Raw genomic sequence first — 26,045 nt, 5'->3', positions numbered from 1 at the left:
AGGAAACTTATGAAAGGGGAGAGTAAGAGAGGAAGGACTGAAGGGAGGGAGGGAGGGAGGGAGGGAGGGAAGAAGGTAGGAAGGAGAAAGAAAAGAAGAAATAGAGGAAGGGAAGGTAAAAGAGAGAAAGAAAAAGAGCAAGAAAGAAAGAAAGAAAGAGAGAAAGAAAGAAAATGAAAGAGAAATAAAAATAGAGAGGGGGAATGAAAGAAATGGAAGGAGGGAAGGAAGGAGAGAAAGCAAGAGAAACAAAGAAAGCAAGAGAAAGAAAAAAGAATGAAAGAGCAAGAGAGAAAAAGAAAGAAAGAAAGAAAGAAAGGCAACTTCAAAGAAAGGCTCACTGAGCATCTCTCACTCTCTTTCTATCCCTCTTTCTTTCTGTCTCTTCCTTTCTCTCTCTCCTCTTCCTTTATCTCCTCTCCCTCCCTCTCTCTTTCTCTGCCCCCTCTCTCCCCCTTTCCCTCTCTTTCTCTCTCTCTCTCTTGCTATCTCTCCCCCCTCTCCCTCTCTCCCCCCTCTCCCCCCTTTCCCTCTCTCTTTCTCTCTCTCCCTCTCTTGCTATCTCTCCCCCCTCTCCCACTCTCTTTCTCCCTCTCCCTCTCTTTCTCTCTCTCCCCCTCTCTCTTTCTCTCTCTCTCCCCCTCTTTCTCTCTCTTCTTCTCACTTTCTCTCTCTTGTTTTCTTTCTGTCTGGGTAGATGGCTGTGCTGACCGGAGAAGCGAGCGATCCGGGAGTCCGGAACTGTGTGGCTTTGCGCCATGAAGAGGAAACGGCTCCGGCAGCAGGGAAAAGTCGGCCATTTTCTCTTCATGGCACAAAGCCACACAGTCCCGGACTCCCGGATTGCTCGCCCAAGGCAGGAGGCGGTGGAGGAGGAGAGGGGGTGGATCGCGCCCCAAGGCAGAAGGCGGCGGCGGAGGAGAGGGGGCGGATCGCGCCCCAAGGCAGAAGGCAGTGACGTTGGAGAGGGGGCAGATTGCGCCCCAAGGCAGGAGGAGGCAGAGGAGGAGAGGAGGCAGATCGGGTGGGCAATAGGGCAGCGTGGAGAAGCCAGGGGCGCATTTGGCCGAAGGCACCGTGGGGAGGCAGGGGCGGCCGCGGCTCCCTTTACTCCTACTGCCACACCTCCCCGCCCCCGCCCACCTCCCCGCGGGCTGGCAGGGAGATGGGGAGCCCGTGGAAAAGGGCGCGCACGGGTGTATTTGGGGGTGCGCGCAGCTTACGGGGAACGGTGGGCCAGGCAGCAGCTAGCCAGCCAGCCGGCGGGATGGCGCTTCCGAGTTCGCAGCCTCCCCCCCCTCCCTGCCTGCATCTTCGCTCCATAAGACGGGGCTGATTTTTCATCCTACTTTGGGAGGAAAAAAGCTGCGTCTTATGGAGCGAAAAATACGGTAAATTAAACTATATTTCAGGAGAGAGTTATAAATACATGGTTTTATTAAAGGGCAGACCACCTGTTTTTCAAAATTTTAACGTGGGAAGTTATAAGAAAATAATTATTCACATTTGCAAATATCTACTGATATTTAAGCAGGCTTGTAAGTTTTAATAATTCGGTCATCTTAGTCTTGTGGAAATTAATTAGTATTTTTTGGTTGGAAACACATTTTTTTTTTTAAAAAGGGTTCTTAAAATTTATATACTGTATAGGAATATTTCTAATGGCCCAATTTATAAATATTTTATTCACATAAATTGAAGGTAGTTCTATGCTGCACCTTTGAAGACATAATGGTGCTTTTGAGTGAGTGTGCTTACAAATGTAAAACCAGCCTTCAATTTCTTAAATGTGTCTGGTTCCTAGACCTGCATGGAAGAGGCAGAGGACAGCCATGTGCCCCTAGAAAAGGCATGGCTGCTTTAAGAAGTTGCTGCATTCATAATCACAGGTGTTTGAAAGCTCAAATAAATCTCTGAATCTGAAACTTTGAATAAGGTTAATGCTAAAGTATTTAATTTTGAAAATGGATCATTGGTCTAATACAGGGGTGGGCAATTAATTTTGCCATGGGGCCGCATGAGAAATTGGGATGGTTTTAGAGGGCCGGACTAATATAATTAATTTAATTCTACCCAATACTGTATAATTTACTCCCTTCCTTTCTCCTCCCCTTTCCTTCTTTCCTTCCTTTCTTTCCCGGTTTCATTTCTTTCCTCCTTGCCTTTTCTCCCCTCCCCTTCCTTCCCTTCTTCCTTTCCTTCCTCCCCTCCCCTTTCCTTTCCCATTCCATTCCTTTCCTCCTTTCCTTTTCTTTTCTAAGTGGAAGTTTCATATTTTATTGCAAATCATTCTGATTGTAGAAAAATGAAATACAAATTATTTTAATAAATAAGGAATGTCCTGTTATATTGCCAGCACATCTAAAGATGGGATCCCAAAACTTGGCAACTTTAAGACTTGTGGACTTCAGCTCCCAGAATTCAACTCCCAGCTATGCTGGATGGAGAATTCTGAGAGTTAAAGTCCACAAGTCTTAAAGTTGCCAAATTTGAAGACTTCCGTTACAGAGCTTCTAATAAAAAAGAAAAACTTTTGTAGTATCATTTATCTTTCCCTCCCTCCCCCCCCTCTCTTTTTCTTCCCTCTCCTCCCCCCCCTTTCCCCCCTCTCTTTTTCCCCTTTCCAAAGCTTTTTCCTGAGTGGCTTTTAACAAGGTGCCACCTCCACCCCCACTGGCTTTTGCAAGCTGCAGCTCTTTTCTCTCACGTCTGTATGAACACTCTGCCCAACCCCATGCAGGGAAACATACGGGTGTTGCAAACCACTCCAAACTCCGCACTTTTTTCCTGCTGACTTTTGCCTTGGAGAACAAGCTGCCTGCAGGTCTCCCTCTCTCTCTCTCTCTTTCTCTCTCTCAAGCAGCTCCAACGATCTCCAGCTGGAGTTTAAGCCGCTGGCTGCTAGGTAAAACCGAGACTCACAGGTAGCTGGTGGGCCAGTTACAGACAGTGGGCAGGCCAGATATGGCCCACGGGCCGCACTTTGCCCAGGTCTGGTCTAATACAATGTACTGCCCTCCTGAGAATTTTTATATACATTAAAGAAAAAAAGTAATTATGAAAGAAGCATAATTTTCATTTCTGTTTAGGAATTAGAATATGGTAAACATTGAGAATATTTTTTTTTTGCTTTAAAATAGCATTAATTTGCCGTTCTTTCTGCAGGTCTTATTCAGCCAATCCCAAGGAATAGCCAATTTTTCCAAAATTATTTCAATAATAATTTTGTGAATGAAGCAGACCGGCCATACAAATGCTATTACTGTCACAGAGCTTATAAGAAGTCTTGTCATCTTAAACAACATATCCGGTAAATTCTACTTAAAAATAGAATGTTTAGAATTGTTATAAAAAATTAGAGAAGAACAAATGGTTCTTTTCTTGTTTTTCAAGATCCCGATTGCAAATCTTATTTTGGTAATTCCAAGAAATATTCAATATTAAAACTTCAAGACAGCACAATTGTGCTTGTTAACCAAAGAGAAAATAGAATTAGTATATATACAAATATACAATGTACACACACACACGAGAAAACTTATAGAAAACATGTATTTTGGAGTGGACTTTATAGACCTCTGTGAAGAGACTAAAATGGACAATGCATGCAAGGAAATCTAGGCATATTTCTGAACTAGAGGAGTTTAAGAATGGAAAATATTTCAAAACAGAGCCTCTTATTCCTCTTTAGAAAAGGTGTTTTCTCTGCCAAAGTCAACATTACAAATTCTGCTGTACCTGTAAAATTCATTGTATTCAAAAACTTGTCAATTCAAAGAAGGGGAGTTCTCAATTATCCCTGAACCTCAGGGATATTCAAAAAATAGTCAAAGCAAGATAAACCATGGGTGAGGATTTGAAACTTCTCTTAGCATAATTAGTGATAAATCCAGATTTGGGGTTAAGACAAGAAGAAAATAAGTGGAAAGGAAATGGAGTAAGAATTTGAACAGGAGATTGTTGCAGGTGCCATTTCTGATAACTTATTTATGTCTCTCCTTTTCTCTTTCTATTGTTATTTATTTAGTACATATTTCCATTATCTGTTCCTCTGACTTTTTTCTTTGATTTGTTTCAAAGATCACACACTGGTGAAAAACCGTTCAAATGTTCTCAGTGTGGAAGAGGGTTTGTATCAGCCGGAGTGCTAAAAGCGCATATTCGAACCCACACTGGATTAAAAGCATTCAAGTGTCTTATATGCAATGGAGCTTTCACCACTGGAGGGAGTCTGCGGAGGCACATGGGCATCCACAATGACCTTCGACCCTACATGTGCCCGTATTGTCAAAAAACATTTAAAACCTCATTAAATTGCAAAAAACATATGAAAACGCACAGGTTTGTGTACCTTGAAATTCGGTCTTGAACTGTAATTAATTCCAGTTGTTACATAGTGACATAGTGCCTGTCAGTAAATTCAAGAAGTTGAAATAACATTTAGGGCATTTTTTTCCAGAGATTGGGAACTTAGATCTCTATCTATCTATCTATCTATCTATCTATCTATCTATCTATCTATCTATCTATCTATCTATCTATCTATCTACCTACCTACCTACCTACCTACCTACCTACCTACCTACTTATTTTGACTTCTATGACTCCCAATCCCAATGGGGCTCAGGACTCAGGAATTAAAACTATTTTTAATGAGTAGATCAGTTTAAAAATAAAAATGCAAGATAAGAAAAAACAAAAAGTCTCATTATCACTTGATTTTTAAATATATTTATTGTGGGCATAATGTATTTCTAAATATATTTTTGCTAATTAGGTAACTTCCTATTATTAACTCTAATGCTTTGTTAGTTTCTCTTAGCCTCATTTTATTTGGTATTTTCAAGTTTATAGTGTAGCAGAAGTAGAATTGTGGGCAGATTGGAGGAATTCACCAAGTAGCTCAAATTAGATATATTGAACAATTGATTATACATCAAGTTTGTTTCAGTTCTTGGGAACTTCATAAATAGATTTTATTTATTATTTAGATTTCTAGGTCACCCTTTTCCGGAGACTCAGGGTGGACAGATCATTTTCTCCATGATCTGTCCCCTAACCTAATCCTTCAGGTCTTTCAATGGACCTATTGCTGCTGTGACTGATTCCATCCACTTTACTTTGGTTGACCTTCCTTTCACTTTTTCTTCCACTCTTTCCTTCCACTCTTTCCCAGCATTAGACCTTTAAAGACCTATATTTCACACAATGCGTCCAAAGTTCTAATGTACTGAGATTGCAAAAAATGTTTCTTTCTTTTCTTCTAGGTATGAGCTTGCCCAGCAGCTTCAGCAACACCAGCAAGCTGCTTCCATTGATGACACAGCTGTAGATCAGCAAAATATACATGTCTCTACTCAAATGCAAGTGGAAATTGAAAGTGAAGAGTTGCAGCAAACTGAAGCTGTTGCAACAGATCAAGAAGCTATTTTAGATTTAGAACAGCAGCAGGTTGTTGACACTGAAGAAGCCGGACTCAGGCCTCAGTTGACTGATCAGTCATTAGGTCAAGAGGAAGGTAAACTACTGAGTATACTGATTACAGGGTTAAAATCTGCAGGGTTGTATCACTGATGGTGGTATCAATGAGCTAAGGTGTTAAATAAGCATTGTTTTTTTCCTAAGAAGAGGGGATAAGTGTACATTAAATTTCCAAATTCCAAATTTGGAATTTCTTTCCTTAGCAGCACTTTTATAGCAATTAACAGATAATTTGAAGATAAATGAAATATAAATAATAGTAAAGTGGCAGAGTGTTAAAGTAGAAAATAATTAGGTTTTTATAATTTTTGGTTTTGCTTATCTTTTCCCAGTTAAAGTAACCCTCAATTTAATGGATTTTAATTTGTGACCTTTGGAAGCAATACACAGAATTTGTCCTATCTTTAGAGCGATGTAAAAGTACATATTGCAAGGATAATATTTTTCTATACAGTGTATATCTCTATGAAATATTGTCTACCATTTTATCCATGTGAGTCACTATTTTGCGCATGGATAAAATCACTTGGATTTAACAGACATTTTGCTTTTCTTCATTTAATGAAGGATTTCTTTTTTTATTAAACAAAAGCATTGCAGCTACTGAATTACTTAATGTCATTTCCTTTTCAAATATATATATTTAATTTCAGATAGATTTGTGACATCCCAGCATGCACTGCAAGAAAATATAAACCAGTTTGAGCAGCAAACTATAGTACAGCAATCGTTTGACCAGCAAGGATTATCACAAGGTTGGTAAATATACAGTCACTTTACCGATGTCAGACAGTATTTTTGTTGCACCTGAAAGCTCCATGAGCAATTTATTTCAGTTCCAAAATGTCATATATAGTAAGCAGAAGATCTTAATGCAGTTGCGTTGCTAGAGGCTAAAGTCCAGTTATTTATTTTTTAAATTGCTAATCTGTGAACCTTAAAGTTTATCTTCCATGAATTCCACCCAAAGGTAATCTTTTGCAGATGAAAATTCTCATCAGAAAGAGATAGGATCATAATAGAAGCTTCCAACAAGAGGAAGAATGGTAATTTCCTACATTTCCCTTTACCCTCCCACCCCCACCCCCTTTACAACTGCGTTCTAAAGTTTTTTACACTGTTTCAGTACACTGAAATAGGGGTTTGGAATCTGGAGCTAGATTGATCTTCAGCAGCAAATAAATTTGCATAAAATATAAAACTGCAACTATCCTTTGCATTTAGAATTCGAATGCATACTGAATCATTGGTGCAGTTTTTGCTTCCTTTAAAAAAATAATAATTATATTTGACCAAGGATCTTAAAATGTAAATACTTTAGAAATGCTAGAGAAGGAATTATTAAAAGTCTACATTGTACCCAATTCCTATTCAACTTGGAATACCTTCTACAGATTTTCCATACTTTGGAGTTTCCTTGAAGTTCCTGGAGCCCTTCAGAAATTTTGAATTTCAGGTAGGTGTGTATGGACACATGTGTTTAAAATGGTGGACCCTATCCCTTTGTCTGGATATGTTTCTTTCCCATTTTTCTTTCTACTAGTCAGAGAGGAAAATTCAGTTCAGGTCATTGTCTCTTCTTTGTTCTGATAGACAACAGTCTTCTTAGGTATCACTGATGGATTCCATAGGAAAAACATTACCTGCTCCATTATTAGATGACAATTCAAGTTGGCACTTTTCTTCTGCTGTTTCCACAGTTCTCCTTTCCATGCCCATAGTTGCATGGACAGCTTTTACATCCATAAGGGCAATACTCAGAAATAGCACATATGTGATGTGAAGAAAAGGGGAGCACAATCATAAAAATGACTTCTGTTATAATCATGGTTGTTATCTTTTTTCTTTAAGTTTTTGGTATTTTTCGCTTCCTGCACATGCACATGCACATATGCAAAATATAATAATAATAATAATAATAATAATAATAATAATAATAATAAAAAAAAAAAAATTAGATTTGTATGCCGCCCCTCTCCGAAGTCTCGGGGCAGCTCACAACAACAGTAAACAATATATGACAAATCCAATCATTAAAACTATGACTAAAAAGCCTTATCATTAAAAACAACCATACAACTCAATCATAACCATACATAAATCTTACTAGCCAGGGGATACATCAGTTACCCCATGCCTGGCGACATAGATGGGTTTTCAAAGTCTTACCTTTTGATAGATTATTTTTGCACCCTTCAGAGTTAGAATATATTTTCTCACTGCAAGAGCTTTACAGTACAGTTATTCAAATCTAAATGTGATACAATTCCATTAAAATAAAGGAAGAGTTAATAGAAATCTTAACAGCTTAAAGGTTTGACCCATATCTCATCTGTATGATACATACATATATAAAATAGTATCAGTTTCAATTTCTTTAAATATTATAAAGGTTCTTTCATTAATATTTTTCATGACATAGGTTTTTTTTTAGAATTATTGTGTTTTCTGTTTTATACACAGGAGATTTGTTAGTTTGTGGAACTATTGTATGAATACAGATGCTGAAATATACATGTTATTTTAAAATAAAATCATTGTCAGACCCCCACATGATTTGACTATCTTTGTCTCTTCCATGAATACTAAGAATTAAAATGCAGATGTTTTTGTTCTCTTTTAAACATTTGATATTTAGAGGTGAACAAAATAAAGCTTCTCACTGTTTCCAGTATTGTTCTCTGTATAGAACAATAATGACTCACACTGTTTACCCTATTATTAACCACACTATTAAATTTGGTCTATTGAACCATGGCTTAATAAACCAGGATATAAATATAAATTTCATGAATTCATTTTTATTTTTATTTTCTTTACCACTTGATTCAGATAGGATATTAATCCAGATTGTGGATTAATGTTTATTCAATTTAGCAAACACAACCATTATAATTTAGTATTAACTTGAATACTATGACTTCTTCAATAGTTTAAAAATTCTGGTTTAATGTTACATTCAAGCATTGGCTGAACAGATAGCTCAGCCTACCTCTTGGGTAAGCTGACCTGCCAAAATTAATTTTACCGCATGGATTTTCTATCAAATATTTACTCTCAACCGCCTTCTAGGCAATGGGAAATTTTAAACAGAATCTTAGATATTAGTGCCCAGGCATATATATTGCCAATACCTGCTTGCCCGGTATGTATATCTATCTTCCTTCTTTCCTCCCTCCCTCCCTCCCTCCCTCCCTTCCTTCCTTCCTTTCTTTCTTTCCATTGACTGGCTAAAAACAAAACCAATTTCCAAATTGAAAAATAATGAGTTTCATGGAGTTCCTAACAAGGTCTATCCTAGAGCAAGAATTAAGTTGCTGAATTTTATGGCTAAATATGGGTGCTTCATCACTTATTCCATCATGAAAGGATATCTATATATGGTACCCCAGCAATCAAAGATATTGCTCCTAGTTTGTTCAGCTATCAACTCTAGACATAGATATTTAAAATCCCTATTTCAAACAACATAACATTGAGATCTGAATAGTAGCTTGTTTTATTGGACTATAATATATAAATTGCAAGGAGAACGGCTAACACTAGGCAGTTTAGCTGAAAATCCATTGTATTGAACAGATCTGATTTCAAGTAAAGGCAATGTATTTATCCAAAGTTTCATTTTTGTATTTAATACGCATATATTTTATTATTTTCGCCTACCTATTTTATCTTTGAAATAGACCTTGTATTTCTCCTTTATTTTATTTTGTCTCACATGTTCTTTATACTTCTTTTGTACTACTACTGTTACCACGTAACAATTAACAGTTGGGAACCACTCATTGTGATTCTTAATCTAAATTGGGAATTCATTATTTCTATGCATCTAAAGATGGATTTCATATCCTTATATAAGAATTTATTAATCACAATTTCCCCAGTTTGAACCAATGGGTAGCTTCCTGACTAGTTTTTCAATAAATCTGAAGAGCAGAAAGGGATTAAAAAGTGGTACACATAAAGCTCATGGATATCCTGGTTTATGCAGCGAAGACTTCATTATTCAAATTTGCCTATTGTGAAGAATAAAAAGCCCCTCACATTCAGCTGCCATATAATAACATTTTTTTTGTTATTAAGCATTTTTCCCCCCAATCTGCTTTAAAGACTTTCAGGTCAATGGTAGCCATGGATTTTGCAACAATAAATATGGAAAAATCTTGCATCCTCCCTTCACTGCATTTTCAAAAGTTTCTTCCGCTTTTTAATGGAATTCTATTCTTTCTAAGAAAAGATAACAGTAGCAGAGAAACAGTGACTTCAAAGAGAGAGTGCTTTTCAGTGAGCAGTGTCACACTGGTAAATTATATCATTTAAGAGAAGGAAACATTGCTCTACGTTAAATATTCAATTCGAGGAGAATTCCTGTATGGTTATTTTTTTTCTTAGATTATGGCACACACTTATGTTGATTAATTGTTCCTGCTTTATTCGGTGGGTAATAAGGAAGGTAAAGGATACTGGGTCAACCTCTTAGACACATGCATGTGTACATAAATTCAAAATTTGAATGGCTCTGAGTTAAAGGAAACTTCAATTTATGTTCTGTGGAATTACTGTAAAAAAGAAGGAAAATGAAAGGTAAGTGACCTTAACTTTGGCTACTTAGTAAATTAGAATGTTTCCACACTTGTTCTTTTCTTCTAAATTTGAAGGATATAGTTTTTATTTTTTCATAGCCACTGTTATAATGATGAGGTATTATTACATTGTTCTTTGTTTGATATTGCTAATTTTATGGATCCCTGTGTTTCCTAGGGCAAATATGTAGGATTGATTAGATGACATCAAGTTGGCATAACCACACGTTCCCTATATCACACTTCAGTGATAATCCATAGCTATTCTAAGACATTCCAATGATTTCTTGATTGCCATTCACAGAGCAACTTTGTCAAGGCCAGACATTTTTACCCAGTCCAAATATATTCCTTATTGTCTTTTACCACTAAGTAGCCACTAATAGATGGCTACATGTACATAAAATTGATTTTTACTTGCTACATGTTACTTTCTGATATGAACCTGATATGTATTGGTTTATATTAAACCATATATTTGACAGTGGCCTTTTTAATATCATTGTCACTCCATATTTTCATATAAGTTATGCTTTGGATAATATATATATATAATGTGGTTTAAAGAGGCTTATCCCTGTCTATGTCAACTTCCTTCTAAAACCTCGAATTTAGCAAGCTTGATTTCCTACTTCATAATTTCTGGTTTCTCTTTTCATGCATCTCACATTCTATGTTCCAGTTATACATGTCCTTCTAAGTAAGGAATTTCTCTTTCAGGATTATTATTTATTTATTGGATTTCTATGCTGCCCCTCGCCGGGGACTCGTTACGTTCATTACTATGAAAGCCAGTTTGATGTAGCAATTAAGGCATTAGTTTAGAAACCAGGAGACTGTGAGTTCTAGTCTTGCTTTTGTTACAAAGCCAGCCGACATTGGGTTAGTCACTTTCTCCCAGCCCTAGAAAGGAGACGATGGCAAAAATCACTTCTAAAAAAGAAAGTTGCCGAAGAAACTGCGGAGAATTGTCCAGTCTGTCTTTGAGAATTGGACATGATTGAATGGGTGGGTGGGGGTGGGGTGGGGGAATAAGGACTTTGTCTTTCAGGATTGATACTATATGTAACCAATCTTCTTGCAGTTTTGATTTGGATCTCTATATTTAAAAAGAAGGCCAGTCTGTACTCAGGAAAATGTTTCATCATTTGCCGCACAAGCATATTGGAACAATGTTTATATACTTTTCTTGTCAGCAGTAAATGGTTTGTCATTGTCTTCTTTTGGTTTCCTTTTTCCTAGATGGGCTATTTCCCCTCATTCCTATAGAATCATACCTACACTTACCTTAATTATTTTCACCTTTTAATTTTATTGGTGAAAGTAACCCTAATGGAAGGTAAGACAGGTATGGATTGAGCTAATGCTAATGCTGCCAGGATCACTAACATTATTCAGTTGTCCCATTATATCTAGATGGTGGTATGTGAGGCTTTTAAAATCTGATACTATGGTGGTATCGTTTACATACACTTTGGAAAAATATCTCACAATCTTGTCAAGAAAGTGGACAAATGAAAGTTCATTGACCAGTGCAACAATCTGGGCCAATCTTGGATCTGTCCCAGAGATCTGGAAAGGGATTTTCCTTGTTCCTGTTTGCCGACTTCAAGATGCTATTTGTTATGAATCCTGCTGCAGAGCTTGTTTAGTTTTCAAAACCTGAGTTGTGAAGGATATTTGTTTTGTTTTGTTTGGGTGTGTTTGTGTTACAAAAAAAATAGGGGGTTGTTTTGTTCATTTGTATTTGTACCAGGTTTTACAGTTAATGATGGCTACAGTCAACCAAGTCAGTTTCCAGCAGTACAGCAGCTTCAGGATTCAAGCACTCTTGAATCTCAGGCTCTTTCAACAAGCTACCATCAACCAAATCTGCTTCAGGTTCCTGCCCCCGACACTATCAATGTAGTAAGTATTTATTAAAAGATTGAACAAACTATTTATGTCATTTCTGATTGAGATTTTGGATGAGATTTAGATCTGGTTTTTAATGTGTCTTCAAGGCTAGTAATAGACATCAATAGCTTTGATGAATTATCAGCATCAGGAACTGAAAGAATTGTCTGTCTCTTGTCTTTATATTTAAAAATTGTCTTAAACAAATAAATATTGTCTTGGTATTTAAAAACAGAGCCATAGTCTAGTTGGGAAGGACCACAGAGGCATCTTTTTGCCGACTCTTAGAAATCCAATTATATCCTTGGATCCAATTTCAGAAGATTGTGTTGAAGGGCTTGGAAATGGAGAACAAATAGAAGCTTAATGTGGATAAGATTGCAATCAAAAGACAGATATAAGTAAGGGATTATTTGGGAGAATTTATTGTGCTTTTGAAGAATTAGATTTCTGGTGACAAAAACTTCATTTTCATGATTAGAATTAGTATAAAATAGAATAGAATAGAATAGATTTATTGTCACTTTCAATGTAAACTGATATACATTAAAATGAAATTTCATTGCATACCGCTTTCAAAGGATCACCACCTCCAATATACACATGACTAAATAAATAAATAAATAAATAAATACAAAATTATGAATATACCCACATATATTATGAGACACAGAGAAACAGCAAAGTCTAGTTTTGTAGCGAGAAAAACTAATCTTGAGAGTTTACCAGACGGATGGCATAAGGAACAAAGCTGTTACAGAATCTAGTAGTCCTATTAGAAATATTTCAAAACCTCCTTCCCTTTCCCATTATTCAGGATACCGCTTATAAGCAGTATCCTGAATAATGGGAAGCGAGAGTCCCATAATCTTCTCGGCTGTCCTTACCACTCTCTCTATTGACTTTCTATCTGAGGCACTGCTGCCACCAAACCAAACAGTGATGCAGTGTCTATTATTTTATATAACTAAATGTACCAGTTGTATTCATTACTGGTTTTGTATAAAATCTCTGCTAAAATCATCTCATTTGGATGACTTCCTATATTATATTGTGGTGAAATTCTTCATCAGAGCCAGTTATAAATAATATTATGACTCCTTTATTTACTGGTTACAAATCTGCCTAGGTCCTGTTGTGACTAAAGGTGAAAACCCTTTACGAAGGATATTTAAAAAACCACTTCTGCCATAAAAAATGCTAGATTAGGCCTTTTCATTTGCTTTTCAGTTGAAGATAGAATTCTCTTTCTGTTGTATCTTCATACTTTTTTTCAGATAAGCCTTGATTTACTGATAAAGTAAAAGTTAATTGTTGGATACCTGTTTTCAGGGATCCCTTTTATTTGCTTTTGTGTTTTGATCATATGTTTTGATTGTATTAGCCATTTTTTTCAAATGCATTTTAATAGAAAAGTAACCTATATGTGACTATTTTTTTTCCAAAATTAACATCATTTATTTAAATCAGATAAATGATCTATGCTGAGAATAGGATTATGGCATTTTGGAATCGCTTGGGTTTAAATCTTCTACCCTTATGGCATGGGTGTCAATTTTTCCATGTCAAATTGCCATCACATCATGTATTGCGACTTTTTCCCCTTTCACAGAGCTGGGGTGGGCTTGGCCGGTGTGTGACGCATCCGGCCCACAGGCTGCCAGTTTGATGCTCCTGCATTATGGGCTAAATCGGAGGTTATTATCCATTATATATTTAAAATATTTATTTTAATGTATTGATAACCAGGCTACCCGGTTAGTTCAAGATCAGGCATCAGACCTTGAGATGCACGGCCAGCGTTCCCAGTTTCTGGAAGATAATGACGATCAAAGCAAAAGAACATACAGGTATGTCATGTTTCAAAAGGATGTAAGTGTTGCTAGCATTAAGTCAGAAACTGTAATTAAAGTTTCCATATATTCCTAGTTATTCATCAATGCCTTTGTTTCCTTTTGTTCAACATAAACTTCCATTTTAACAGGTGTGAGTATTGCAATAAGGGCTTCAAGAAATCTAGCCACTTGAAGCAGCACGTACGTTCACACACTGGGGAGAAGCCTTATAAATGCCAACTGTGCGGCCGGGGATTTGTCTCTTCTGGAGTTCTTAAATCTCATGAGAAAACGCATACAGGTGACGAAATTTTGGTAATACTTGGTTCCCTTGCAAATCCTTTCAGCTTACTTGAACAGTACAATTGGATCAAGCTTAGAGATATAGGTACTCCTCAATTTAGGACTATAATCGAGTCCAATATTTCTGTTGCTAAGAGAGACATTTTATGTCCTTTCTTGCCACAGTTGTTAAGTGAATCACTGTAGACGTTAAGTTAGTAACATGATTATTAAGTGAATCTGGCTTCCCCATTGACTTTGCTTTTCAAAAGGTTACAAACGGTGGTCACATGACCCCGGGACACTGCGACCGTCATAAACATGAGTCTGTTGCTAAGCATCTGAATTTTGATCCCATAACCATGGAGGTGCCGTAACGTTTGTAAGTGTGAAAAATGGTCATAGGCCACTGTTTTCACTGTTGTAATTTTGAATGATCACCTCAACGAAGTGTTGCAAGTCGAGAACTATCTGTATTTAATTCATCTTTCATTCACCATTTCAATAATAAACTATTGAACGTTGCTGTGCAATCCAAAGAAAAGATATAGGTAGGTGATTGTGACCTTTTCCAGAAAGTAGAATGTATAGAGCTTTTACTATTTAATTAATGGAAGTAATAGTTACCAGTTACAAACTCTTGTATAAATTCACAAAAGGCAGTATCAGTGTACTTACCTATTGAAAAAAAACTGAAGTAATAATAGGAGAATTTATCTATCTACCGTGTTTCCCCGATAGTAAGACCCCCCCGACTGTAAGACATATGGGGGGTTTCAGGGGGGTCGGCTAATATAAGCCATACCCCGAAAGTAAGACATATGTCTTACTTTCGGGGAAACACGGGGGGTATTGCCGCCGGGCCGATTGCCGAGCGGGGACGGGGCGCGGGAGGAGGCAGCGCTGCACCGGACCCCTCAGGCTGCTCCGCCCGGGATGGGGCTCCTCCCGAGCCCCCGTGCGCCCCTCCGGAGGAGCCCCATCCCGGGCGGAGCAGCCTGAGGGGTCCGGTGCAGCGCTGCCTCCTCCCGCGCCCTGCCCCCGCTCGGCAATCGGCCCAGCCGCATTGCTGGTGTTCCAGGCGGGCCGCCCGGCATAAGCAGCGGTTTCGTGCCTCTCTTGCCGAGCGAGGACGGGGCGCGGGAGGAGGCAGCGCTGCACCGGACCCCTCAGGCTGCTCCGCCCGGGATGGGGCTCCTCCCGAGCCCCCGTGTGCCCCTCCGGAGGAGCCCCATCCCGGGCGGAGCGGCCTGAGGGGTCTGGTGCAGCGCTGCCTCCTCCCGCGCCCCGTCCCCGCTCGGCAATCGGCCCGGCGGCATTGCTGGTGTTCCAGGCGGGCCGCCCGGCAGCTCCAGGTTTCATCATTCATTTAGCTCGGCTCGGAAATTATGCGGGTCTTTCAATCCTGCTGCTTCTTTTTAGCTCCTTTCCTCCTTTTTTTCGGTGCCTTTCATCAGCTGATGGACCCCAAACATTGCAGACCCTGTGCTTTTCTGACTTACCCTCGTTAAGGATGGAAGGCTGAGTCAACTTTGAGCCTTCGGGAACGCGACCCTTTCAATTTTTTTCCAATATAAGACATACCCCAAAAGAAAGACATAGGGGGGCTTTTGGGGGTAAAAAGAAAGTAAAACACTGCCTTACCATTGGGGAAACACGGTATCTATCTATCTATCTATCTATCTATCTATCTATCTATCTATCTATCTATCTATCTATCTATCTATCTACCTATCTACCTACCTACCTACCTACCTACCTACCTATTGGATTTGTATGCTGACTAATTCTGGTGACAGAATTAGTCAGTCCTTATTGACCCTAATGTTATAGGATTATAGGACTTTCATAGGGGAGGAGTAACCTTATATTGCAGCTGAATGTAGATAATGTGACACCACTTCCCATTTCTATTTACTTTCCTCTGTTCCCCCCCCCCCCCAGGAGTTAAAGCATTCAGTTGCAGTATTTGCAATACTTCCTTCACCACCAATGGAAGCCTTACTAGACATATGACAACTCATATGAGTATGAAGCCCTACAAGTGCCCATTTTGTGATGAAAGCTTCAGAACCACAGTTCACTGCAAAAAACACATGAAAAAGCATCAAACAGTGTCTTCAACAGCAGCAACAGGTGGAGAGGTAACAGGAGGGGGTAAGCAGCCTTTCTCTGTGTAGCAGGAAAGCATATTACAGTTAGCCTCCACTTATGACTGATAGTTTAACCAGCATTCAAGGTTATGACAGTCTTGGAAAGAGTGCAGTATAGTTCATAAAACACTTCTGACCATTGTAAAGTATTGGATCTCCTCCTCCCATGTCACAGTACTTAGCAATTGCATTACATTTATAACCAGTTGCCAGGTACCCCTGTGATCATGTGATTGTCATTTTTAATTTTATCTGCTGGCTTCCCCAGAAAGTCAGTGGGGAAACCAGCAGAGAAGGTTGCAAGGGGGTGGCGGGAGAATGGAACTGAAATCCTTTGTGCACAGAGGGGAAGGAAAGCCCTTGGTGGGCTATCAGGTGGGTTTCAGAAGGCGGATCTTTTGTTCTGTCTCTTAACAACCTGTAACAATTACAACCTGAAGCAGTGATGTTTTTCGGCTCGGGTGCCGAAAGTGTGCACACGTTTATGATAGTGTGCACACGCATGCTCTCAGCCATAATGCAATGCCTTGTGCATATGCACAATCCCCTGTGTTGTTTCCCCCCCACCTTGCACATAGACCTTACTGAAGAATCCGGAGTTCCACAGTAGGCCCACTGGGCTGTTTTTCCCTTCTCCCCAGGGTTCAGGAAACCCTCCTGAAGCCTGGGGATGGCAAAAAAATGGCCTAACCGGTTAATCAGAAGTTCAGAAAAGAAATGGAAGTGGAGCTGCCCTACTACTCACCTTCAGATAAGTTACAACCAGCCTTGCACACCTTGGCCCATTTCTTCTGCAACCGGAAAGGATTTCCTGAACCGATAATAGAGCTGCAGATCAATCCAGAGCTCTGATATCAGTTGCAGAGGTCTTTGATAAAAGTCTTTCCTGAAGGCGTCTCTAGCCGATAACAGAGCTCCGTATTAATTATCAGTTGCCGAGGCCTTTCCTAAAGGCCTTTCTAGCCAATAACAGAACTCTGAACCAACCTGGAGCTCTGTTATCAGCTGCAGAGGTCTTCAGAAAAGCCTTGGCAACTGCAGAAGAAATGGGCCAAGATGTGAGAGGCCTGGCTGCAACTGTCCAAAATCAAAGAAGTTCCTGAAGACCTCTGACAGCGAAAAGGAGTCTGCGAGTGATGCACACTAGTGAACTTCCGGTTGGCCCGTTGAGCTATTTTCGCCATCCCCAGGCTCCGGGAGGCTTTCACTCTGGGGAGAGTGAAAATGGCTGGAAATAAGGCTGGAAATCAGCTGACAGGCTGGAGCTGATATATGGCAACCCCTTGCATGCCCTCAGATATGGATCTAAACGCCACAGGTTCGCCATCACTGATCTAGAGTGCCAGAATTGCAGTCACTGAGCAAAAAGATTCTGGTCCCAATTGTATTGGTAAATTGAGAATTAGAGTAAGTGTTCTTAGCATTAAAATATAGGATTCTGTTGCCTGGAATTGTATAAGTTTTATAATCTGAAAGAATATGCATCATAATATTATGTTGCTAGTTGACATAGAGCATGTAATGGCCTTGGGGGAGACATTTCTGGTGCCCTTTAACTTTGGAGTATTTGTACTTTTGTATAATTGCTATGAATAACTGGAGATTGCATTAACATCCAAGAAGTTTGTTTTATATTACTAGATCTTTTAAAAAGTTGCTTTCCTTTTTAATTATGCAGAAGACGAAGAGGCAGCATCCGAAAAGGCAAACTCTCGAAAATCTAGGCCAGGTGTTATCACATTCACGGAGGAGGAAACAGCTGAACTTGCAAAAATTAGACCTCAGGAAAGTGCCACTGTCTCTGAAAAAGTTCTCGTCCAGTCTGCAGCAGAAAAGGACAGGATTAGTGAAATCAAGGACAAACAAGCGGAAATGGAGGCTGAGCCAAAATTTGCCAATTGCTGTACTTACTGCCCCAAAAGCTTTAAAAAACCTAGTGACTTAGTTAGGTAAGTGAATATAGTGTGTGTGTTTTTAGTTTTTATGGATGAATTATATTACTTATCAGTTTATTTTCTTTCATTCTTAATTTAAAGGAAGAGACAGGCAACCTTCCAGTCATCCTCTGCATATAAGCATGAGCAAATGGGTACCAGCTGCCACACCAACTAGCTTGTACTAGCTCTAATTAACTCTTTACAAGACAGTCTGGCTTCTCCATGTCAGCAGGGACCTGTCTATCAGTGCAGTATCAACTGCATGCTCAATATTTTGATGACATTATTTTCCAGTTAGAAGCTGGTCATACTAAAACCGAGTTTTGAATGCATTTTGCAATAAGGTGTAGATATAGCTCAATTATCTCAGGTTCTCTGGATTTTAGCAGTTGTAGTAAAATGCCATTGGTTTTGTTACTTTCCAAGAATTTATATTCAATGATATGATTAAATGCATACAGAGATAGTTGAGATTTTAATGTTTTTCTCATAGGTACACATAAAAATTGTGATCCTCTGTAGCAAAGCACTAGATTTGACTACTTAAAGGACAACTGGTCTATGGAGCTCTTGGCTAAATACTGTTTTTACCATCCTCTTCTACTCACATTATAATTTTTCCTCAAATAATTCTTTATCCTTTACTTCACAAAGTTATGTTACCACTGGGAGGCAGTATATGATTGGCTTCATGCTTATTGAGGCTCATCACATGTATGTCTGATGAGTCCTAATAAGGGTGAAACTGGACATATATTACATCCTGGTGATTAGTACAACTGAAAATACCATACATATTATATGCACTTTATAAAAACACAGAAATTTCTTCCCCTTTAACACAATAGTGGAAGTGAAAATCATTTAATTCTATATAGGACAACATAACATAACAATTAACTCGAGATTAAAGAAAAGTGGATTGTATATAGCAATTTATTTCCCCATGTCAATTTATTTATAATATGTATCTCCTAATCTCTACTCAATCAAGTTTATAAAGTACAATATGTTGTAGGTGAATTAAAGGGAAAAAAAGGTTTCTACTATGTGCTTCGACTACATTGAATGTAGACCATAAAGTAATTCTATAGTAATATGAGGCCTAACTGAAGATGAAGCTAACTGAAACTTCTTAGCTATTTTTATAAACATAATATACATTATAATGATTAGAACAACTATCTTTGGCCAGGCATGTACGCATCCATACGGGAGAAAAACCTTACAAATGTGATGAATGTGGAAAAAGTTTTACTGTAAAGTCGACTTTGGACTGTCATGTAAAAACACACACAGGTATGTAAGATCATGAGCACTTCCAACTTAATTAGATAATAAACATCAGATATAATGTACCTTATTTTTTAGGCTGATAATCTGGCAAAGATACTTGACTTTCTAATGAATTAAAAATTTAGCTTTTAATACTTGAATATACAGTTTGGTTTTCTTCTCTACATTCATTTCTTCCTCCACTTACTTGTTTAAAAGGTAGTTAAGCCAACCTAGCAGACTTCGTCTAGTTATGACCGAAAAGGTTTTTTTTTTTCAAAACTCAAAAATTTAGGCATAGGTCATGATTTAGGAGGAAGTCTTTTTTAAACAATTTTTTAAATCAAATATAAAACATTAATACAGTTTGTTTAATGTCCAACAAAATCTAGCATAAATTTGTATGTGATCTGAAATAATGTATGTTTTGCTGTACACTATTTCATTATTCTCCAGGTCAGAAACTTTTCAGCTGCCATGTATGTAGTAATTCATTTTCTACAAAAGGGAGTTTGAAAGTTCATATGCGTCTACATACTGGAGCAAAGCCTTTTAAGTGTCCTCATTGTGAATTAAGGTTTCGAACGTCTGGACGCAGGAAGACTCATATACAGTGCCATTTTAAATCCGAGGCCAAGAAAGCCAGGAAAGCTGGCTCTCGTGCTCCAGCCAAAGGCCTACAGCAAGTCAATCTTCTGAGTTCATCCACAAATGATCCTAATGTTTTCATCATGAATAACTCTGTGCTGACAGGCCAGTTTGATCAAAATTTGCTCCAACAGAGTATCGTTGGTCAGGCTATCCTTCCTGCTTCTATGTCAGGTAAACATGGAAATGCTTCATTCTATTTTCTAGGGGTGCGGTTTGGTGAAATGGTGCTCAAGGTGAAATGATGCAGAGACTTTCAGGACAAATGATGCTACAGTCACACCTGTTTGGGCTCTCTGAACAGAGGTTTCCATAGATGATTTAATTGAGTCCCTCTTTGTGTAGCTTATAACTTATAATATACAGGTGTGTTTCAAAGTGATTCATAGAGGACATTTGTGATTTTTAGCAAGGAAACGCTTGGGTTATATTAGAAAAAAATGCAATTTTATTCTTATGATTACAAGATATCTATCTTTCCTTACATTAAGATAGGATTCTTGATATCTTGGAAATAAGATATAATAACTACTAAATTGAAGAGAATTATAAAACACTTTAAAAATCCAATAAGTTACTTCATAAAATTAGCAGTAAATCACAATGCTAAAATATCCTTTGCAAAATTATTAAAAACCATAAATTCTGGTAGATTTATTGTATATAATAGAATGCTAATTATTTTTCTACAGATAGTTTTAGCCATTTAGTGTGTATGGATTTATGTTGTGTCATTCCCACTCTATATACATCCACTAACTTAAATTCATTTGTATGTATAGAAGACACACACTCTCTGATTTCATTGCTATCAAAATCAATCAGGGTTAATCAATTTGGCACTTTGTAAAATATACAGTATCAGTTTTATGGTAATATTGGTATTACCGCTATGCACTATTGCATGTTTATTTAAAAGGAAGATTTCATTATTCAGTAAGGCATTCCTCAGTAAGCGTCTTTTGCTTTACTATAGTATAGCTTGCTTAATTTACTGATGTAGAATAATGATTAATTCATGTTTAATCTTAATTTTTGTATATAAAAACTGAAATATATATAAAATATGGCTGTTTTCTTTTGTAGCTGGAGGTGATTTAACTCTATCCTTGACAGATGGTAGCTTGGCCACTCTTGAAGGAATACAGTTGCAACTTGCTGCCAACTTAGTTGGACAGAATGTTCAAATTTCTGGAATAGATCCTAGTAGCATTAACAATATTACTTTACAGGTGGGTTTATTCTATATTATACATTGTACGCTGTTAAATAAGTTTTACATAGACAAATGCCCTTAATCTCTTGGTTTTAATCTCCAGATCTTCCATTTAATGACTAAATGGTGTTTAAGTGCTGTTTTTTCCCTCCCTTTCCTACAAGAAATTTTCTTTGCATAATTGTATTTATTCTATTGCCCACTTATTTAGAATATGGATTCCTAATGCTACCTAAGTACTCAAACATTTTGAATGTTAAGAGAATGTTATAGGCATCCCTCTAAAAGAGGATTTAGAATAGCTGAATTGATAAATGTGAATCATAAGTCATATTGCTGAGAATGTTTCTTGTTATCTTTCTGACACAGTATCTCTCCTATTTTACATTTGAAAGTTTTTATCAGGAGATGAGGCACTGTGGAAAGAAAGCCCTTGACCTGCAGCTGTTCAACGTTTTTATTTTCTAAGAAAGTTTATCATGATCATGTAGTGTTCAGAAGCTTTCTTATAAATGTAACACTTGACACTTTGCTTTGAACAAGCCAACTTTTAAAAAAATAATAATTCTAAAAGGTCTTCAGATAGAATAAGAAGTCTGCTGTATGCCAGTGAACATGAACAATTTAGATCTTTTAATGCTAAAAGGGGAAATGACGTGGCTCAGATTCACAGAACACAACTTCTGGCAGAATTTGTATTGTATTTAATACCTGCCAATTGTTGGCTGGTGTTTGAAATAAGCCAATGTAACAATGCCATAAAACATAAAAATTATCCAGTTTTTGTAAGATTGAATAAGTTATTATCTATATGATGAGCCAATTTTTGTTCCTTGGTTATTATAGTTTTACTACCGTATACAGTGGTACCTATACTTACGAACTTAATTCGTTCCGTGATCAGGTTCTTAAGTAGAAAAGTTTTGTAAGAAGCAATTTTCCCCATAGGAATCATTGTAAAAACAAATAATGTATGCGGTTGGGGAAATCACAGGGAGGGTGGAGGCCCTGTTTCCTCCCAGGAGATTCCTAGAGAGGCCCCACGGAAGCTACTCCCTGCCTTTTCTGGTTACAGTTTCGGAGGCTTGGGTTTGTAAGTGGAAAATGGTTCTTGAGAAGAGGCAAAAAAATCTTGAACACTAGTTCTTAGCTAGAAAAGTTCGTAAGTAGAGGCGTTTGTAGGTAGAGGTATCACTGTACTCGGATTTAGAAAATAAAATTGAATATATTCTTATTGGACTTTTTTCTTTTCAGATTGATCCCAGTCTTTTGCAACAGACTCTTCAACAGGGTAATGTACTGACCCAGCAGTTAACAGGAGATTCTAGTTTGGCGTCTCAGAACTCCTCCCTACAAACAGGAGAAAGTACAGTGTCAGCAGCAAATGTGGTAATCCAGCCTTTGTCAAGCTTGTCTTTACAACCCAATGTTACCTCTTCAGCAAATATGACAATGGGATCTATGGCTGAGCAAGAATCCGTATTGGCTACAACTACTTCAGGTAAATATAGTAGAAAAGCAAATTTATCTGGAAGCTCTTTGATTAGAATTGTCTAAACAACTTCTTATTTTCCTATCTTACAATCACACCATTATAATCTGATAAAAGACATATTTCTATTAATTACAATTATCTAAAATAGTTTGAGATAGGGCCATCTTATGCTATCCTGTTTCTCCCAAAATAAGACATCCCCTGATAATAAACCCAGTTGGGGTTTTGAATGCATGGCAATAAGGCCAAGCGCTTATTTCAGAGTTCAAAAAAAATATAAGACAGGGTCTTATTTTCAGAGAAACATGGTAACAGGCCAGAAACTCAACTCACTTCTCTCAGGAATATTACCCTGAAATCACTTGTGATCCTCCTGAAAAAAAGCTGGGCTCTTTTTGTTTGCTTAAATAATTTAAAATACAATTAAGCAATTGTATTTTAAATTATTTAAGAAAATTCTTTTGAAAAACCAAATATTTGATTCCTCATTGAGGATGGTTCTACAAAGGGTCACCTGGAGAAATCTAGAAGAAAATTCTTCAGATTAGTCTCAAGATTCACAAACAACCCTTTTAGTCCTTCAGATCTAACGCAGGTAGTCCGCCTGTTTTTCCACTATTGTGATTCCAATTCTTGGATTATGTATGTGGGAGCCATTAATACGTGATATGTATGAAAGCCAGCTCCCTTATGTTTTTCAGTTATGTGTCCAACATCGTTTTAACATTAAATATGAATAATATAAAACCTGAGTGCTTTTATTCAGTTTATTTTACTCACGTTCAGGTTCACAGGATCTCTCTCAAGTTATGACTTCACAGGGAATGGTGTCAACTGCCAATGGTCAACATGAGATTACACTGACAATAAATAGTTCTGGTCTAAGTCATGTTTTAACTCACGCTTCTAATTCAACCACTACAAATTCATCAGGAACCCCTCAAGAGATCACCCTCACTATATCTGGCAAGTATAATTATGAAGTTATTCTGATAGTTCTCCATTGACTCTTTTTAATGAAACATGCTCATTTGCAGGTTTATCTTAGGTGGAAAATTTAGAGTATTTTTGATGGGGTTATATTTGGTGAGGTTAAAAATTTAATGTTATAGTAATTTTTGTACCAATCTTCTTGATCTTTAACTGATTAGCACCAATTGAGTATACATTATAGAATGTTTTTTAAAAAATGTTGAGGCTTCTAATGAAGAGAAACGTCTGCTTCACATGTTTCTTCCATATGGTTGGCAATACTCTTGTCCATAGTTCCCTCTAAGCTGAGCAGTGAGCAATCGCTCACTTAAAAATCATAATCAACTCAGAGTTTTCCAAACCTGTCCAGAAGCCGAGAGGGAAAGAGTGAGAGGGAAGGAGAGAGAGAGAGGAAGAGAGAGAAACAGATAGAAAAAAGAGAGGAAGAAAAAGAGAAAGAAAAAGAATGGGAGTAAGGAAGAGAGAAAGAAAATCAAAATCTAGTTTGAAACTAGCTCAACTATTTAAGTGGCATTTTGATATTGATAGAGTTGCCCTATTATGAGCTCACTGTTATAGACACACAGTACAGTATTTTATTTTGAAATTCTGTGAGGCAAAACAGGGTGGCTTTTTTGTTTGTTTGTTTATTTGTTTATTTATTTATTTATTTATTTATTTATTTATTTATTTATTTATTTATTTATTTATTTATTATTTTGTGCCGCCCAGTCCCGAAGGGACTGCCGCTCAGACACTATACTTTTCCGCGCCGCGCCCCCCCCCAAAAAAAAAATATTAGAGGGAACACTGCTCTTGTCCCTCAATTTGTTATACAAGTAACAACAATTCTGTGCTTTATTTCATTGTAGGTATGCTCTCTGTACACACTGATCCTGTCAGTATGCATTAAAATACTATAGGATGCAGTGGGGCCTTTAAATGTAGAGCTTAGTCATACTGAAAATTTCATTATGAAGTTTTTACATGTTCTCTTTCAGAAATGAAAAATTGTTTATTTTAAAGAATATTAAAATGTATAAAGTTTCACAATGGCACTAATTGCTGAGGGCTTTATTACTGTAAAAAGAAAGTGGAACTTATACCTGAAGTGGCTAAAAAAGTCAATTTTCCATTTAGGCCAAGACCTTATTCAACACATTTCCTCTAACAACAATGAGCTAAATGGGAACCTACGATTGGCAACAACTAATATCACTAATCAATCACCTGCTACTACACTAACTATAAATAATGATCAGTTACTCTCTCAGAACCCAACACTGAATAGTTCTTCAGGTAAGTTTTTGTTTATTTTCCTCAAATTTGCTAGTTTGCACAGAGTTACTTAGAACTATATGACAGTGATCTTGATTTTTAAAAATGGTTATAAATTGTGAGTTTGAACCACATGCAGGGTGGATTTGATTTAAATCAAGTTGATTTAAATCACTAGAAAAAAGGCCTGATTTAAATCAACTTGATTTAAATCATACTTTTTAAAGAGCAACTGTCATCTCTGTTATTCCTCTGATCCACTGTTTGACAGTTCCAATATTGCAGAATACACACCCTCATGCTACATAATTATTCATACCGAATAAACTAAATTATTTATGTATCTTAAATAGAAAGCTATTTTTAGATAGATTCAATTCAATTTCAATTCAATTTATTAGATTTGTATGCCGCCCCTCTCCGAAGACTCGGGGTGGATTATTACTCCTAAAGCCTTTTATTACAAAAATATGATTTAAATTAAAAAATCCCATTTAAATAAAAAGAATCAGATTTTTTATTTATTTTTTATTTTAAAAAATCATCAATTTTTATCCACCCTGACCACATTGTTATCTTTAGTAGGAAGTATGTCAGACAGCTATGGTTTGGAGGAATAGGGTCATGGAGAGAATGTGATTGATCTTGTCAAAGTGCAAAAATGGCAGAGTTTACCTTCCCAAGGGCTTACGTTCAGTCCAAAAATATGCAACCGCAGAAGCCATTTCCAACTGTCAAGGAAAAGCTTGCAGTCCTGAAAAGCATCCAATTTCATTGTAGTGGGGGAGGATTTGTTGTTTTCACTGTGTCTTCAGAATGATGCTTTGCACAGATTTTAATCACACCGAGGTAATCATTTGAATATTTGAACATCCTTGTAATCTAAATTCCTATTCACTTTGACCTAAATTTTATTGAATTTGTGCTTATTTGCTTGCTAGCTTTAATTTAGGCGTTCAAGGGAATACATTTGTTTTTCTTCACAGCAATCTTC

The 26,045-nt window shown here is 37.4% G+C and overlaps 1 protein-coding gene across 1 annotated transcript in view; it reads left to right on the top strand.

Moving 5' to 3' along the window:
• ZNF236 (zinc finger protein 236) overlaps window positions 1-26,045 on the top strand; it is a 68,525-nt gene that overhangs the window by 22,863 nt on the left and 19,617 nt on the right. The window contains exons 13-27 of the mRNA XM_070747436.1: window positions 3,166-3,310; window positions 4,081-4,341; window positions 5,268-5,518; window positions 6,135-6,236; window positions 11,821-11,972; window positions 13,710-13,810; window positions 13,945-14,096; window positions 16,022-16,234; window positions 17,909-18,179; window positions 19,363-19,466; window positions 19,899-20,264; window positions 21,177-21,322; window positions 22,561-22,807; window positions 23,588-23,767; window positions 24,914-25,072. Of these exons, the coding sequence (XP_070603537.1) occupies window positions 3,166-3,310; window positions 4,081-4,341; window positions 5,268-5,518; window positions 6,135-6,236; window positions 11,821-11,972; window positions 13,710-13,810; window positions 13,945-14,096; window positions 16,022-16,234; window positions 17,909-18,179; window positions 19,363-19,466; window positions 19,899-20,264; window positions 21,177-21,322; window positions 22,561-22,807; window positions 23,588-23,767; window positions 24,914-25,072 (2,850 nt within the window). The remainder of the gene's footprint in view (window positions 1-3,165; window positions 3,311-4,080; window positions 4,342-5,267; window positions 5,519-6,134; window positions 6,237-11,820; window positions 11,973-13,709; window positions 13,811-13,944; window positions 14,097-16,021; window positions 16,235-17,908; window positions 18,180-19,362; window positions 19,467-19,898; window positions 20,265-21,176; window positions 21,323-22,560; window positions 22,808-23,587; window positions 23,768-24,913; window positions 25,073-26,045) is intronic.

The sequence above is a fragment of the Erythrolamprus reginae genome, chromosome 3, assembly GCF_031021105.1.
Source record: "Erythrolamprus reginae isolate rEryReg1 chromosome 3, rEryReg1.hap1, whole genome shotgun sequence".
NCBI classification, from domain to species: Eukaryota; Metazoa; Chordata; class Lepidosauria; order Squamata; family Dipsadidae; genus Erythrolamprus; species Erythrolamprus reginae.
This window is presented reverse-complemented; position numbering and strand designations above follow the sequence as displayed.